Source organism: Parasteatoda tepidariorum, chromosome 2 (assembly GCF_043381705.1).
Source record: "Parasteatoda tepidariorum isolate YZ-2023 chromosome 2, CAS_Ptep_4.0, whole genome shotgun sequence".
Classification (NCBI taxonomy): Eukaryota; Metazoa; Arthropoda; class Arachnida; order Araneae; family Theridiidae; genus Parasteatoda; species Parasteatoda tepidariorum.
Genome location: NC_092205.1, coordinates 99222919 through 99241220, shown reverse-complemented (window position 1 = coordinate 99241220; position 18302 = coordinate 99222919). Strand labels below are relative to the sequence as shown.

Sequence of the window (18302 nt, the reverse complement as noted above, 5' to 3'; positions counted from 1 at the left end):
ATAAATATTGTTCTATAAGTGTAAATTGGTTAGAAGTTTTAAACTGTGTTTAAAGCAACTGAAACTAAAAATTAAGCCCAAATTTCAAAACTTCTAAGCAAAAAGCATAAAAAGAAAAAAAAATCCAATAAAGCCCATGATCTCTTAAATTTATGAGAGTTCATTTTAGTTATGCATTGGTACTTGAATAATTGATAGATTAAATATTGGACAATTTTATAGTAAAATTATTTTATGTAATATAACATAGGGATGTAACGAATAGTGATTTGGCCGCATACCAAATATTCAGCCAAAAAAATCAGCTGAATCACGACATTTTTTCAAAACAATCATTAGTAATTATTTTCTATAGAAATAGCTTTATTCATTATTGAAAAATAATCAAAAATTAGCTGTATTATTAGTGTGGATTAAAGGGAGAAAAGAAAACTTAAATAGAAATATTTGATAGATAAAAACTAACCACTATTAAAAAAAAAACTAAAGTTATAAAGTTGAAAAAAAAAATATCCTTAATTCTCAAAACGAAACTTTAAAGCTAAAAATAATATTTTCCAGAACAAGAAATTATCCAGAATGCATTAAAAGAGATAATGTCTATCACAAATACTTTTAAAAATGCAACACTATTATAAAAACGCCTTAAAAGATAAAGACTATATACAAAAGCAAAACACAAAAAATTCAAAATTGATGTTAATTTTTGAAAAAAAAGAAAATTCTAATCTGCTAAACATTTTAGTTTTTCAATTACTGTATTTTAATCTCAATTGCTGTGTCATAATAAAAACATTTGTTTAAAAAAGAAAAAGCTAAATGGAAACCAAAACAAGAATCATTAATTTTTAAACGAAAAATTAAATTATTTAAATCTTAATTTAACTTTTTCTCATTGCCATATTTTTAGAAAAAAGTGGCCATTAAAGAATAACATACATTAGAAAAGCTCTTTAAAAAATATTGTTGTAACAAAAAATCGTTGATAAAAAGAATAATAAAAAATAATTAGGGAGAAACAGGAAAACATTTATTAGTTCTGAAATATAACTTTAGTGTAGAGAATCTCAGTTTTTTCTGTTACAAGTTATCTGTCTTGCCACACAAGAAAAAAGAGACAGTAAGAGAATTAAGTCTATTAGAAACACTCTGTTAATGTGCTTCACTTTAGTTAAAATAAAAAAACTAGCAAAAATGAAAAAAAAATATTTCTCAATCCTTAAAACATAAAGTGTTGAAAAAACAATGAAATTGATTTGCCTGAATATAATTTTTAAAAAAATTAAAAAATACAGCATCACAAAACTCATGGCTTAGTATAAAGTAATTTTATTTTTATTCTTTAAATTTGTAAAAGGCAAAATATAGGTTTTGTAAAATTATGTAAAGTAGGTTCAAAGAGATGCATTGATTAAGATCCATGGGTAAATAATGATTATAACACATAAAAGAATATTAAAATATTATTGATATTTTTTTTTTTTGTTGTTGCTGACAATTGAGNGTCTTACCAAACAAGAAAAAAGAGACAGTAAGAGAATTAAGTCTATTAGAAACACTCTGTTAATGTGCTTCACTTTAGTTAAAATAAAAAAACTAGCAAAAATGAAAAAATATTTCTCAATTGAAATTGATTTGCCTGAATATAATTTAAAAAAAAATTTAAAAAATACAGCATCACAAAACTCATGGCAAAACTCAAACTCAAAACTAAGATCCATGGGTAAATAATGATTATAACACATGAAAGAATATTAAAATATTATTGATATTTTTTTTTTTTTGCTGACAATTGAGTTGTAAAGAAAAATTCACAAATGTAGAAATTTAAAGTTAATAATTTTGATAATTTATTTATATCAAATCAATTAATGGATGTTTTTGCTTATAATTTGCTATAAGTTTTTTTTTCTTCCCCATTAAGCTTAAAAAAAATGTGTATTATGTTTTTCGAAGCATTTACTTCTTTTTCATTAATGAGTTAAAAAATTAACAGCTATTGTGACTTAAACAATAAATTTTAGTTCAATAGATAAACAATTTTGATGAAAGGCAGTTGACATATTTCATTCAAAAATTGTTAAAATTTTCTTCATGCTTGTTTTTTTATTTAGAAATCATTATCAAAATTGAAGTTTCCCCCATTATTATAACATTTTGCATTTCATATAATAATTTTTATTTTGAAAATCTATTTTATTTCTAGAATTTGTTTAATATAAATTTTGAATAAGTATATTTATTATACAAATTCTCTATTATATAGAACCTTGTAATGAAGCCCAGACGAAAAAAGAAAAAGGGGAACAAAGTTTGGTCAGTATGCTTTAATTATTTAATATACAAAAGTTTAAAAGCATTTTTTTAATCATTCAAACAAAATCATACCTGGTGACCTGGAAATGTTATTGTACGAAATGAAACATAATATTTTTTTTTCTTGTACAGGACATCAGTTTACAATATCAAATATTTCCTGATGAAGTTCTTGGCTCTGGTCAATTTGGCATTGTATATGGAGGTATTGAGTTTTTGAATTATGATGACAAATATTTTCAAATTTTTTGCTTCCTTTTTAGAATTTTAATAAGCAAACTTGTGTAGTCAGCGCTAAAAGTAATCATGTAACTTTCACAATAATGCATCAATGTACAACACAATTCAAAAATTATCTATGGCAATTCTATGATGTGGGCTTTCTGCGACATACCTCTCTAATACTAATATCTTTCTGCAAGATACTTTTAAAAATAACAAATCTGCATGTTACTAAATTAAAGTAACAAAAGCATTTTTAAAAAGGAAAAAAAACAGACTTTTCAGATCAAATAAAATAATTTTTTAATTAAATATGTAATATTTTTTTTATTCTAATATTATGGGCTATATTCTCACATTTTGTAGGGGGAAACCACAGTAATTATTTTCTTTTCGCATTTTGTAAATCATCATCTCATTAAAAAAAATTAAAGAATCGTGAAATCCGTAGCAGTAAATCGGACTCTTCAAAAAAGGGTTACTAAATGCGTGTTTTTATTTCTAGATTCAGTTGTTGTAATAAATAATATTGTATTAAAAAGTATCAGATTTTCAAACTGTGGTAATCAATAGCAATAACTGCATTAAAAAAATTAGAACGGAATTTTCTACAGAAAAGAAAACCAAATTTTTTACTTCATTAATCTTTATTTTTCATTGTTCTCAAATGAGAAAGGCAAAAACATTTTTTTCCATTTGGATGCACGAGAAAGGCATCTTTTGAATACAATTCTGAAGAAAAGATAAAATCACTTGAGAATTTCGGCAGAAAGAAAAAAACTTTTTACTTCCAAAAGAAAAATCTTTCTGCAAGAACTCTGTAATGATCTGTTACAATGTCGCCATGTCACCACGATTCTGCCACGGGGATTAAGGTAACATTAAAGATAAATTTCTTTTTATAAATAAGAGTGAATGTCCACATAGTGAATCAGTGAATTTTAAACATTGTTACTGTTAGCATTTACTTATTGGTTTTGGTATGTTTCTGATATATTAATTTTAAATCATTATTTTTCACTTGCATCGACAACAGTGTCAACAGTTGATATGCACTGAGGGTGAATATTGAATAAAATACTTTTGTTATATATCTTTATTTTGATGAATGTGAAGTATGTAATCTTTTTTTTTTAAAGCCTAGTAAAAAATTTTGTTCCTTTTAGCTTATAAAGAAGTGCTCACTCAAACCTCCAAGGCAAGGCTCTGATTAAAAGTTTCTGCAAATACTCTTATTACAATATCAAAGATAATGAAATTCTATTACAATTTCGACTCAATGCGGTTATTATATTAAACTTAATTTGGGCATTAATGTCCGAAACAAAAAAATTCCACCAAGGTTAATTGCTTGAAATATTGTATTTATGAAAGTTTTAATGCAAGTTGTCCATTACAAACTTAAGTTACAGTGTACAAGGTTAAAAGACTTCTGCAAAAAAAGCGAAAATTTGCTTTTGGGGGGTATATTTATTACAGACTCCCTTAACTGCCAAATCCCACCCTGTTCAAAAAATGACCGTACTTACAAAGAGATTTCTTTCCCTCCAATAGCCATTTGATAAAAATGCTCGTCAGGAGAAAATAGAGCTTTGGAAGATGCTCCGTTTCCCTGACACACGCTACTTCCGATATAGAGCGGAAAGGATGAGGTTTTGGGCTGTTGACAATTTCGTTTCGACCGCTGATGTGTGATACATAGTTTTCCTCCTTGGTGTGATGCACATTTGTATATTATAGTTCTCTCTACTCCACTCGTTATTTTCGGGTACTACTGTACTTATCCAAGCACATGTTTTTTATTTTATTTTTTTACTCGTGTCCTTTTCACTTAATGCATCGAATCACAGGATGAATTTTCATAACTGCTGAATGTATTGCTTAATTTTCTTTAATGTAGTAGTGATCAAAGAAGTTTAAAATTATATTTGTATTCGAAAAATTTAAATTTAAATGTCTAAACGCATTTGCCATTTTGATATGAAATAAAAATCCCTTGGTAGAGTTCGAAGTCATGATTTTATATATCTTATTGATGTCACAGTATTACATCGAACACTTCCCCCTACAGCTAAGTGACTGTGTTGTAGAAGCTCTGCTTTTTTTTAAATTTTTGTCCACTTTCATTCCTGAGTGTACCATGAAATATAACTTGAAAAGCAATTAGAATTAATTGAAAAAAGTAATGTGTCAACAAAAAGAAAATCCAAAACAATTTAAATAAATTTTGTTTAATTAAAATTTTGTGTCAACCATTAAGCTAAAAAAAAAAAATTTAACTTTGTTCTCGATGTAAACGATAGATTAGTAAGGTTCGATAATGTACTATGCTTAATGAGTATTTTTAAGAATTTTCTATACAGTCTGGTACTTAATGATGCAGGCAGTAATAAACAATTATTAACAGACAGCAGTAAAAAATAATAATCATGATTGTTAGTAACTATACTTATCATTAATCACAATGTTTCTCAAAAGAAATTTTGGTAATTCTCTGTAATAATTAGTAACTGTTGATAAGTATTGTTAATTATTACTATGTATAACCATTAATAATATCAAACCAATATTTTTTACCTTAGCAAAAAGATTGAGCCTTAGTGACATTGTTTTATTCTATTGGAAAAATTGTTTGTGCGTGGTATTTTCTTAAGATTTTTATTCACTCAATTATAATTATTTTTATAAGTGTTTCATTTACTTATCTATTCAAATCTTTTTTTGAAGGTGTTCACAGGACCTCTGGTAGATCTGTTGCTATTAAAGTCATTGACAAAATGCGTTTTCCTACTAAACAGGAAGCACAGTTAAAGAATGAGGTGTCAATTCTGCAAAATATTCATCATCATGGTGTCGTAAATTTGGAAAAGATGTTTGAGACAGTTGAGAGGGTATGTATTCAGTTTGTTGAGTTATTCATCTTTTTTCAATCTACAGCTACTTTCTTTCACAATTTTTTTTTAAACTTCACTTAGACTTTTTTAACGGTGATACTTATGTTCCAATTAAATAAATTTTTAATGGTTTGAAGAATGTTTATTATTCCCAGGAAAAGCTTATGAAACTTATTAAAAATTCTTAATTAAAGTAAAAGTTTCTGGATTTTCTTAAAAATAAATAAATATCAATTATAACACCCCAATATTTGTAGGTTTACTTTTTAATTTATTGATCAGGGTTGCCACTCTACAAAGAGAATAGGGAAAACCTGGAAATAACAGGGAATTAAAAAATCAGCTATAATAGGGAAAATGACGGAAATTTTGAATTGTTCCTCACCAACTGGGAAAAGAAACAGGGAATTTTATTTTTTATTTTTGTCTTTCAAAAAATGCAGACCTCAAAGAGCTATCTAAGGGATATTTAAAGATGCTCAACTGTAGAAGTTCAGCTATACTATACAGGGCACGTAGCATTTTTAAAAAGGTCTTAAAGGTGCTTATTTTTTATTCCTTTTTTTAAAAGTCCTTAAAGGTGCTTTTTTATTCAGTGTTAGTAAAAAGTGCTTAATTTTCTATCGATTAAAAAGATTTTTCTTTGCTGTATCTATTGGCGTTCTAAATTACAAAAAATGCAATATTTTCACTATTTTCTCTGCAATATTTATCAGAAACTAGTTATATTATCATGATTATACCAAGTTTTTTAAAATGTTTTTGAATTTTACTGATTTTATGTTTATAAATTAAGAACTTTAAACAATAGAATTTTTTTATTTATTACTACCTGATTAGGATTTTTTTGGAAAGTGATTAAAAGTATTTTTTGATTTCTTAAAAAGTACTTAAAAGAAGTCAATTTTTTGTTGAAAAATCTGGCTATGCCCCCTCTTATAGTATTATATTTATTATAACGTTATTTATTTTATGTTGGGCTGTTTCTTATTTCTCCAAGCATTTCCGTAAACTAAAACTAGCATATTTATCCTAATATAAAGAGCTCAGTGAATGCGTGTTATCTATCAAAAAAATTTATATAATATGTGCAGGAAAAACAAATGAAATTTTTTTAAAGTTATCAGTGGCAAACTTGCTATTTTTTTAAATACTGAATATATTACCCATCACAAAAAAAGAAAGAGAAATCATTTGAATATTCTTGATTATTTTACAAATTCTTATTCTTTAGTCATAAAAAAGAAAAATATTTTTCATTTATATGAAATCATTGAAACCGAAATTTTCGAAAAAATTACAACATGTTTTTGAAATGAGTGAAATTCCACTTTTGAGTTCTTAAGATTATAACGTTTTTTATGTATCAAAAGAAAGATAAATCATTTGAATATTCTTGATTATTTTACAAATTCTTATTCTTCAGTCATAAAAAAATAAATCTATTCTTCATATATATGAAATCATTGAAACTGAAATTTCGAATAATTACAACATGCTTTTGAAATGAGTGAAATTCCATTTTTGAGTTTTTTTAAGATTATAACCTTTTTATGTATCACTTTTGAACATAATTAGTCAGAAGTTTTAATAAGTTATTAAGTCCGAAGAGGTATCACTTATTTTTTAAGCTTCACAATTCTTATTTTAATATACAATTGCATATTCTCTTAAGATAATGATTTACTTTTTTTCCCCCTTTCTCAGATTTTTGTTGTCATGGAGAAATTAAAAGGAGATATGCTAGAAATGATCCTTTCTAGTGAGAAAGGTAGACTCTCTGAGAGAACCACTAAGTTCTTAATTTATCAAGTAAGTTGTTTAGTTTCTGTCACAAATATATATATATANATAAATATATATATGTTGTCGTTACAAATAATAATTTATTTTCAGATATTAATGGCCTTAAAACATTTGCACTTGAAATGCATAGTTCATTGTGATTTGAAGCCAGAAAATGTTCTTTTGTCTTCTGATTCAGATTTTCCCCAGGTAAATGTTCATTTGTTGAAGCTTAATAAATAAATTTTTTTTTTCGAAAGCTTTATTAAATAAAATTTCAAATTATTAATTATGAGTTATTATAATTGTAGTAAGTTTTAGTATGATTCTATAATTGAGAGGAGATTAGCTTTTTATTTTATATTTATTGTCTTATATCGTAGAATGATTTCTTAATTATTAATATGATTTGCTTTAATTCTTAGAACTCAAGAATTTTAACTAAAGTATGACTACTGTTAAAATGAATAAGAAAATCTAATATTTTGTAATAATGATAGTTTCTTTTTTTCTAAAGGAGACTGCGCATTAAAAACAAAATCAAAATAACTGGTAATCAAAATGATGTAAATGGACAAAAATTCAGTGAATACTTTTTTTTCTGGTTAAAAAATTAATTAGAAAACCAGAAGTGCTGACAAAAAAAAAGAAGCTAGTGATATTTTTATCTAGCTATATTTCTTGATATTTTTAAAATATGAATGCATACCTGCCACATCTCCTTTTTTTAATGAAGACTCCTGTATTTTATGACTATCTCCTGTTTAAATGTATATTCTCAAATTTCTTCCTATTTGTTGAAGAAATTTTTTTTAAAAAAATCGCGTTAGATTATCGGCCGATGACAAAAATACTTCTCTTATTCCTCAACAGATGATGCAATTGTTCAAATAATTATAAATAATGGTTTAAAAAAATCTTCTTTAGATTAAGATTTATATACATATTGTTTACTTCGCTAAATATAAGTGCTAATATTATTTCCAATTTTGAATTTCTCTTTTTGTCTTACATGATTATGCATGATGTATTAAAACTTTACTTGTAGCCTAAAAAAAGTCGTTAGTAAAATCTCCATTATTTTATTTCTCAAATGAATGTTGTTTAAGATCATTAAATTTTAAGGGATAGGCTTGTAATTCAACTTTCATATTAAGTAGTATTCAATGAACTCATTTTTTTACACAATTATTTAATTAATTTATTATATTTTGGAAACTTCTTTGGTATTTTATCCACACCATTTCTCTGAAAGCTTGATTTTATATGGAACAAAATGTTGCTACTTCCATGATCACTGTAATACATTATGCGCGAGTTCAAATTTTGCATAGTGTTTACTGTAAAAATATTTTTCTTTCTTCTTCATTAATTTGATTTTAAAATCTCAAAGAGTAATGAGATAGGTAAATATGCAACTCTAAATCAAATATCTTTTTGAATATGTGTAAAAAAGTTATTTTGTGAAAGACTTATTTTCACAATTTCTTAGTTTTATGAAAATCCACTCATTTCATAAGAATTTATTTTTGGAAATGTCTTTTGTTTTTGTTAATATGTTTATTCTTCAAGATTTTTTCTTTAAAAAAAAACGCATTTTTCTATTGCTAAGATCATCTGCCTTTTTCAAAATGTGCTAAAGTAGAAAAGGCCTCCTTTATTGCTTTCTTAATTGATTTATACATTTTCTTCTTTTTTTGTGCTAACTAGTTGGAGACATAAGTATTGATTAAAGTAAGTAGACTTATTTTCCTGCACATTTTGTTTGGTAGTATTTTTTTATACAAATGTCTCAAAAATCATGTTACGAATTTTTTTTTCCTTCCCTTTTTTGATAACCATTTTTTTTTTAAAACTTCATTTCCCTTGGTATACAATTTCTTTTTCTATATCTGTTGTTTAAATTCAAGCTCTCTTATAATGCCCACCATTTTTATATATTTTTAGAATTATATAAAAGAAATGAAAAAGCATATGGGTTAGGCATTACAAATTATTATTTAAGCAGAGAAAAAACTAATAATGATAAAAGATGATTTATGCTCATTTTCTTCCAAAATGATAATTGGATTGCAATCTGTTGCATTTTGATTGTCTCTAAGTTTTGACAAATTAATAATGGGAAAAACCCTTCTGAGAGTTATTTCTAGGTGAAGATGAGTCTTGTTAAGAATTAATAATTAATGTCAGCAGTCAAATTTGTTTTTCCTCAGAATCTGCTTTCATGAACATCAATCCGTCTCCAAATTGGCCACACTCGGTTGACCCATCTACATTTACTATTTTGAGAACCTCCTTTTCCCAATGCAACACTTGTAAAGTTTTACTCACTGTTCATCATATGTTAATCATCTGCCCATGTTTTAACCGTCATCGTCTTACCTTTTTTTTTAACTCAAGAAAATTTGTTAGGTGACTCCCATCATCCTAACATTTTTGCATTTCTGCACACAATTGGTCTTTAATACTGTATTTTACCATTTTATTCTATTTACAGTTTTATCTGATTTTATTCATGTTTTATGATGTTTTATCGTATTTAAATTTTATCCAGTTTCATTCACCTTTGAATATGTTGTGTCCAGTTTTATGAATTCCATGTGTTTTTAGTTAGAAGCATTTAAAGTAAGCATTTAAATTTAGATTTATTTTAAAACCGTTCGTTTTGGCATAGCATGTCCTTCTGTGAACCTTGTGCCAATAAACCCTTCACTCAATAAAGCTCAATCAACAGTTCTTTCCTCTTAATCTTCAAATGTTTAACTGAGTCTGTCAGTTTTCTGTCTGTCACTACTGAGGAAGGCTGGACTGAAAAAAATCAATACTTGTTTGATTACAATTGGAAATAGAAAAGTTAGATGACAAAGCTTAATGCGGTAACTGAAATGGTCTTGGTTTTTTTCAGTCTCCCCTTCCTCTATAGTTATTTCATTGATTTCAATTGCATCTTTTCCCTTAAGTATTATTTAGTTACAACGTTCTGAAAATATATACCATGAGCAGTCGTTACTGGACATCTTATATATTGATGTAATATTTTATCAATAAAATTAAATTTTAGTTTTTGCATGTATTAATTCATGAACTTTATTAAATGAATTTCAGGTAAAGCTGTGTGATTTTGGATTTGCTAGAATAATTGGAGAAAAAAGTTTCAGACGATCAGTTGTTGGCACTCCAGCTTATCTAGGTCTGATATTAATTTGTTTCACATTGTTCGTTTTAAGGAATTTAATTTAAAGAAATGAGTTATTTTGTACAATCATTCATTTAAGATAATTAATTCAATAGTTTACTTGCTATAAAAGTTTTCTTAAAATTACTATTAAATTCCAATATAATTAAATCTATTGAGACATTGTTACTAATATAATTAATTCAATAGTTTACTTACTGTAAAAGTTTTCTTAAAATTACTATTAAATTCCAATATAATTAAATCTATTGAAACATTGTTACTAATATAATTAATTCAAAAGTTTACATATTTCTCATTCATTATAGAACTATCATTACTACCCAAATTCTTATAATTAATGTTTGACTTATTTGAATCACATTAAACTAAATTCAACTTCTTTTAGAGGGAAAAATGTTTTGTTTAGAATTTTATTTCTTTTATTAATGATAATTGTTTGCATATTGTTTTATAATTATATTCTTCTCATTATTTCAAAATTGCAGAAGCAAATATTGTTGATTTGGTAAAATTTTTATTATGCCATTGTTTGCTATTTAATGCTATTTGGAATTATCTTGTCGCCAAATTCTTCCTATTGCTAAATATTGAAAAAAAAAATCAGCAATTGTGCCTGTATTTGAATATTTGGTTAATATTTCTGAAATTGTCTTGCTTAATCTGTAAAATGTTGCATTCCTGTGCATCTTAAATTTGACAATTAATTAAATTTGAATTTAGAGATTTATTTAATTTAGTTTTATATTGTCTATTGCGCGCCTACAAAAATTTTTAAATACTGTTATTACCCAACAAAAAAGTCTAGTATTAGTAAAAGTATTGTATAGTAAAAGTATAGAGTAAAAAAGTTTATCCCACTTGCAATAGGAGAGTCGTGGAACTAATTGCAATAATTTTGATACTAAAGATAAGATTAGCATTGCACATTGACGGTCTTAATTACTCAGGCAATATGGTACCCATGGAATGGAAGTAGGGTGGTCTTCAAACTGTTGCCAAGGGAAGAAACAAAAACAGTTCAGTGCATTAACTCATTATCAATCTAATTATTTTTAAGAAAACGGTCATAAAAGTGCCTAATTTTGTAATAAAAATGGTGCATGTACAATGTAAGCATTTATTTTTGATTTTTGAAATTTTTTTTACCTTGAAATTTAAAAAATTTAACTTTTTTAGGTGTATCCAATAATAAGGGTTATTGAGATTGAATGTTGATTTTGCAGTTAGCAAGGAAAATTTTTAAAAAATACATGTTTTAAGCATTAGAAAATAATTTTATTAAACTTACACATAATGTTAATAAATATTAATAATTATTTCTTGTACAATAAATTTCAAAGCATGAGATGCAAGTTTAAAATTTATCTCCAATTACATTAAAAATAGTCTGGTACAGCCATCTAGTGTGCAAAATATTAAATAAAAATATTTCTGTGCACATGAGATTTATATATTTAAACCTTTTTGGTGCCAGAGTATTACTTTTTAATGCTCTGGCCTAGAAATATCACAGGCACGAGAAATAGGCAACGGAAGCTCACCGTGTAGTTTTGGCTAGAGCAGTGATTCTCAACCTTTTTTTTGTCACTCAGACTTTTAACGATTTCTAAATTTGGCGGCACACAAAGAAAAAGATAAGTTTAAAAGTTGTTATTTACCTGTAATAAGTGCACTGTGTAAAATATTTTATGATGATAATTTGGAATGTAAAACAAAATGATATTATATGTACCACAAAAGCAATATTTATTAAGGGATTAATTACAAATAAATAATACGAATACTTTTAATAAGAAATTGAAGCTTGATGTTTTTTGATAATTTCATTTGTACTTAGTCGTAAAAAGGACAATGCTACTCTCATATCGTCTTCTACATTTAACAGTCTTCATCTTTATTTTTGTTTTTATGTTGGTTAATACTGAAAATCCGAATTCACACAAATAGGATATAGGAAATTGTTATAATATTTTTAAAGCTTTTTTGACTATCATGGGATAATCACATCTAATACTAATTCAATATGAATTAATTGATTCTTCCTAATATTTTAAAATTAAACCTCGATTGTTAGAAAGCGAAATTAGTTCTTCCTCTTCATTCAAAGTTGCTTCAAATACAGAAGTATTCGTTATCACAAATGGATTACGAACCCAATCAAATTTTTTTATATCTAAATTTGGGAAATAATGAATTATCCATTACAATTTTCATATATATATATATATATATAAGTACTTTTCTTTAATTTAAACTTTACTCGTAATAAAAAAAGCATTATAATTTTTACTATATACATTTCTAACATTTGGCAGCTCACAAAAATGCCACGGCACAGTGGTTGAGAATCACTGAGCTAGAGGAAAAGGTTTAACCATTGCAACATCATGACTCACTACCCATTTATAAACTTTTTATAAATTATCGTCATCTAATCATCCACTAATTGTAATTGCAATATATTGTTAGAATCACATTGTTTATTAGCAACTAATATTTAGGTACACTATTATGAAATTTTATTATCTCTTTTAATTTATTTATAATATTTGTGTAGTGTATCTACCACTACAAAAATTCAGTTCCAATTTCCTAGTATATGAGACGTGTTAACTCGATTCTATGGTGGGGTACCTTTTCATCAATGAAAGTTGACATTGTCGTTATCTACTCACCATACATTGATGTGAATACACCTACCTTGGCAGAAACGGCCACTACAATTTGAGCATGCCTACTTCGATGGATGGTCCAAATTGAACAGTTGACTTGCTACGTGTGACTGCGATATTGTCCTCCTCACACTGTTGCTTCTCAGTCTCGATCACGTACAACGTATACACTCGACTGCGAAAGGCAACACAGGAGCAGCCACAACCGTGAACTTAATGCAGCTCTCACGATCAGCATTAAGAAAAAGTACGGTGATCTTAATACAGCTCTCTCGGCTTCTCACAACACAGCAATGAATCTACTTATGGTATCCCTTTCATCAAATTCTATCACAGATATAATTCTGGTGGGAGAGTACTGTAGTGTGTCTATCACTTCAAAAATATGATTCCTATTCACTCGTACATAAGACATGTTAACTCGATTCTACGGTGGGGTACCTTTTCATAGATGAAGGTTGACATTGTCGATTACTACTATCCCCACAATTTGTTTACATTAACTGTTTTTTTGTTTGTTTCATTTTATAGCTCCTGAAGTTTTAAAGAATAAAGGTTACAACAGATCTTTAGACATGTGGTCTGTAGGTGTTATTGTGTATGTGAGGTGAGTTGGTTCACAAACCTTCTGATTTTATGTCAATGACTAAATTTAGATTACTTTGTCTGCAATCGATAACTAGTTAATTTCTCAGAATCAAAACTTCTCTGAACACATTAGTTTTACACTATATGCCAACTAATGATATAGTGGATGTACATCTTGTCATGTTAAATACATCTAAATTAATGAGTTTGAAACTTATATAATAAGTAGCATTAACAGAAAGTTTGACTAAAGATGTTGAGAAACTACAGACCTAACTGTGCAGGATTAAATTAATTGAAATACCAAATCGAAATAAATAAATTTTAAAAAAAAATTAAGTAAATAAATATAACAAAGAAAAGAAAATCTGAGGGATATTTTGATTTATTTCTTGTAAAAGCTGTACCTCTAACTAAAATTTTTGTTATTTATTGTCAAACCTTGTTATTAATGAGTTGCCTGTATAGCCAGCAAATTCGCTGTAAAAAATGGTTCCTTGAAACCAAATTTTTGAACAGTTCTTTTTATAAATAGCGATTCAAGTTAATTTCAAATATTGATTACAACAGTACATAATTTTTTTTTATAAATTATTATCTGGCACATTAGATACTGAATTAAATACTAAAAAGAGAAAAAAAAAATTCTATTCTATAGAAAAAAATTCATGATTTTCGATTTTTAAGTTCACCAATTTTTACATTAACAATTATATAGTATCCAGTATTTTCTAGTTCTAAATTTTTCCTTCAACATAAGGGGGGCTTAACAACTTTGCTTGTCCTAGTTTAAAAGCAAAGAGTGAAAACTGACCCAGTGTGCTGTCATCTGCAGTCTCAAGTCCTGTAAATCTGAAATAGGAGAAATGAAAAAAAAGGAGGAAATAAAATGAGAGTCCTCTATAGGCATATAAAATATTGCTAGTCAAATTGGAATTCTGAAGGGAATACTAAAAAAGTTCACTGCAACCGAGCGTTTACTATGACCCAGATTCATTTTGATGGGATTTGTCTGTATTAATTTTTTTAATCTGTTTATTCTTGAAAAAAATAGCCATTGGTCAGAATTGAAAACTTTTTTTTTCTTTATTAAATATTGATTTGCTACACCTTATCTAAGTAGTGTTTATTTTAATTTAATTTTTGTAAGGGTTCTAAAAATATATTTTAAGGGGGGGGGGGGGAGTTGTCATTACAGATTAATCTGTGTAAAATATATTTGTGCCTATTTATGTAAATGTGCAACTGGATAATGAGATCTGAAAACTGTGAGTAGATTCTCTTTACAATCGAATCACAAATCTCTTATGTAACATTATACTGTATATGTTATTCAGTATACAAATCCAATTACAGTATCCAAATACTGTTATCCAGTATACAAATCTGTTATTCTGGATATCTGAAAACTGTGAGTCAATTCTCTTTACAATCAACTCACAAATATGTTATATATTGTTATACTGGACATGTTATCCAATACACAAATCCAGTTACAGTATCCAGATACTGTTATCCAGTATACAAATCTGTTATACTGGATAATGATATCAGAAAACTGAGTAGATTCTCTTTAACAATCAAGTCATAAATCTGTTATATATTGTTTTACTGGACATGTTATCCAGTATGTAAACCCAGTTACAGTATCCAGTATACAAATCTGTTAAACTGGATAATGATATCTGAAAACTGTGAGTAGATTCTCTTGAGCAATCAAGTCACAAATATGTTATATATTGTTTGGAATCAAATTGAAAGTCTTTTATTGATGTTTTCAAATATTTTCAGTCTCAGTGGAACTTTCCCATTTAATGAAGAAGAGGATATTAATGACCAAATCCAAAATGCAGCCTTCATGTATCCACCCAATCCATGGAAAGACATTTCTACTGAAGGTAAAAATTAATGTGACATTTTAATATTCATGGCTAAGTTAAATAAAATTACTACATTATGCTCTAAAATAAATTTTTCAGTAGTTGTAAAATAAAGGCATAAATAAAAAAAAAAAAAAAAAAAAAAAAAAAAGCTACATTTTCTTAGCACTTAAAATTATTATCACATTATTATCAGGCTTTACATATGTTAAAATTATTTATACTGTGTTTTAATTCTATCAAGAAAACACTTGTCAAATATTAAAGCTTAACTTTAGTTATCACTATGCATACCTCACATTTGTTGGTAATCACACACTCATGTGAACAAAAGGTAGCAGAAATAAATATTGCTTACCTTTGCCTTGTGCATGTTGTTTTCACATTATATTCTTCAATAGTGCTAAAATACCTAGTGTTACTCACTCAATAAATTGAGGCATTATTAATTGAGTAGAAAGTTCAGATTGCCGTATTAAAATATGAGTTTATTAAGCATAATTAGTAATATAAGTGAGTAAGCTACTGTTTTAAGCAGATGGGGGATAGATGAGTTGTGAAGTATAAAAAGTTATACATTACATAATTAAACAGTGCCATCCAGTGGCTAAAATGATAAACAGTGAATCATTGAACATTTCTAGGCAAAGGTATATAGTTAACTTTTTTTTTATTATTTAGAGTTAACCTAAATCTTTGATTTTACAGAAGGGAATAAGACAATAAATAGAAACCTGTTTAATTAACCCAATTAACCCCATTAATATTGTAGATTTCTATTTTGCTTCCTTTCCTATTTGGTGCCTTTGGTTGGGAGAAAGAGATGAAATGTTTAAGAAAGTGTGGGTGATTGTATTTTGGGCGTACCCCTGAATTCCTGGTTTTTCGTATTGTAGACTCTAAAAACTAGAAGCAAGGAATGTGAGCTTTCCGCGAATATCGCAGGATTCCACGTGTTTCAAGACCACCGGTTCACGGATCAAAATCTTATAATCCAGCGAAATGCTCTGTTAAATCCCGTTAACGAGATGAATACATGTGATTCTTCCCGCAAATTTGATTCTTTTGGTTTGGCGGAGTTTCGTCATTTTGAATATTTGGAACTGCAAATATCGCGATTTTAATATCAAACATCGATTTTTTGTATTTACCTAATTTAAAAGTCATGCCTCGCGATTCGAATTTTCACGATTTAAAAATCGTGCATCGTGATTCCTTTTACACGTGATTTAGAAACCCAATATCGCGATTCACATTCATGTGAGTTAAAAATCCAATGTCACGATTCGTATTCACGCGTTTGTCATGTCAAAGATCGATTTTCATATTTATACGTGATTTAAAAACTATGCATTGTGTGCGATTCGTATATACGTGATATAAAAATTCACTATTGCATTTTGTATTTCCATGTTTTTAAAATTTAGTATCGCGGTTCCTGTAAGAAAGTTTTTTCTTGAGCTAGTTACTATAAAGGTGTGATATTTTTCATTAGTAAGTAATTTAATTATAAATGATAGTTTAAAAAATTATGTTAAATATGAAACATGCATGGTGTATAAATTGATATCGATTTTTTGCACATCAAATTTTTGGGGGTTTTCCATTCGTGTAACAATTACCCCTGAATACAGAAAATAATTAAAAAAATTTCATAAACTGATCTAATTGTGTATGTAGTCTAGCAATCGATTTACTGCACGTCAAATTTTTGGGGTTTTTCCATTCGTGTAACAATTACCCCTGAATACAGAAAATAATTAAAAAAATTTCATAAACTGAAGACATTTTTTTCTAATTGTGTATGTAGTCTAGCAATATGCAATAGATTCAGATCCTAATTACCAGAGAAAAAAATAATAATGATGAATTGAATGTTGTACTCTATTTAGTCATCTTTTCAATATTACCGAATCTTCCAAAGATTTAAAATTAACAGTTCTTTTGCTTGCCCCTTTTTAACTCAGTCAACTTATTTTGAATTGCAAAAATTACATTTAAAGCTTTCTTTTTAGCCATTGATTTGATCAGTAATCTTCTACAAGTTAAAACCAGGAAGAGATATACCGTAGACAAGTCACTCTGTCACACATGGTTGCAGGTAAATAGCTGTCTTTTGTAAGTACAAATTTTTATTATTTTTTTCAACTTCAAATGTATTTTATAATTTTTTTTCTCCAGGACTATCAAACATGGTGTGACCTACGTCGACTCGAATCTGACGTCGGATCACGCTATCTGACTCATCAGTCTGACGATGCCAGATGGGAAGCCTATCGTAGATTGCACAATTTAGAAAGCCCACCACCCGTTCCCAATAATGACGAAAACCTCATGTCTTTTGATCCTTCCAGAAACTGTTCCGGAATTTTTGGAAAAGTGCGCCTCTGAAACGAGATGGAGACTCTANACGACCAGCGCACGAAGTCGAGCACTTTACCGTAGAACAGTTTAACGAGGACCCATACCGCACACCCTCGGTCCCTACGCAGGCTGATCCAAGTGGTCACCCACCCGCACACTGACCGCAGCCAGTGATGCTTGACTTCGGTGATCTGCTGGGAAGCGCAAGCAAAATTAAAGAGTCCTCTTTGAATTTATAAAAACTGTTATGAAACAAGAAAAGAAAATATGAGATCGACACGTAACATTTGGAAATCATAATCAACAATTATACTCTGCGCATCTACTCTACTTTATTTCTGCACTACTTACTAAACTACGCATGACATAGCGGAGTGGCCAA

The 18302-nt window shown here is 27.8% G+C and overlaps 1 protein-coding gene across 3 annotated transcripts in view; it reads left to right on the top strand.

Moving 5' to 3' along the window:
• The window catches only part of LOC107448714 (serine/threonine-protein kinase D1), a 36904-nt gene extending 18939 nt beyond the window's left edge, over positions 1-17965 (top strand). For 2 of the 3 annotated variants that reach the window (XM_043053273.2, XM_071177973.1), the window contains 10 exons: positions 2267-2316; positions 2449-2521; positions 5266-5429; positions 7140-7244; positions 7329-7427; positions 10323-10407; positions 13620-13695; positions 15468-15574; positions 17572-17657; positions 17738-17965. In XM_043053273.2, the coding sequence (XP_042909207.1) occupies positions 2267-2316; positions 2449-2521; positions 5266-5429; positions 7140-7244; positions 7329-7427; positions 10323-10407; positions 13620-13695; positions 15468-15574; positions 17572-17657; positions 17738-17947 (1055 nt within the window). In that variant the 3' untranslated portion in view covers positions 17948-17965. Of the gene's footprint in view, positions 1-2266; positions 2317-2448; positions 2522-5265; positions 5430-7139; positions 7245-7328; positions 7434-10322; positions 10408-13619; positions 13696-15467; positions 15575-17571; positions 17658-17737 lie in introns of all 3 variants that reach the window. The other variant, XM_071177971.1, reaches the window with a different exon arrangement.
• Positions 17966-18302: the final 337 nt, after the last annotated feature.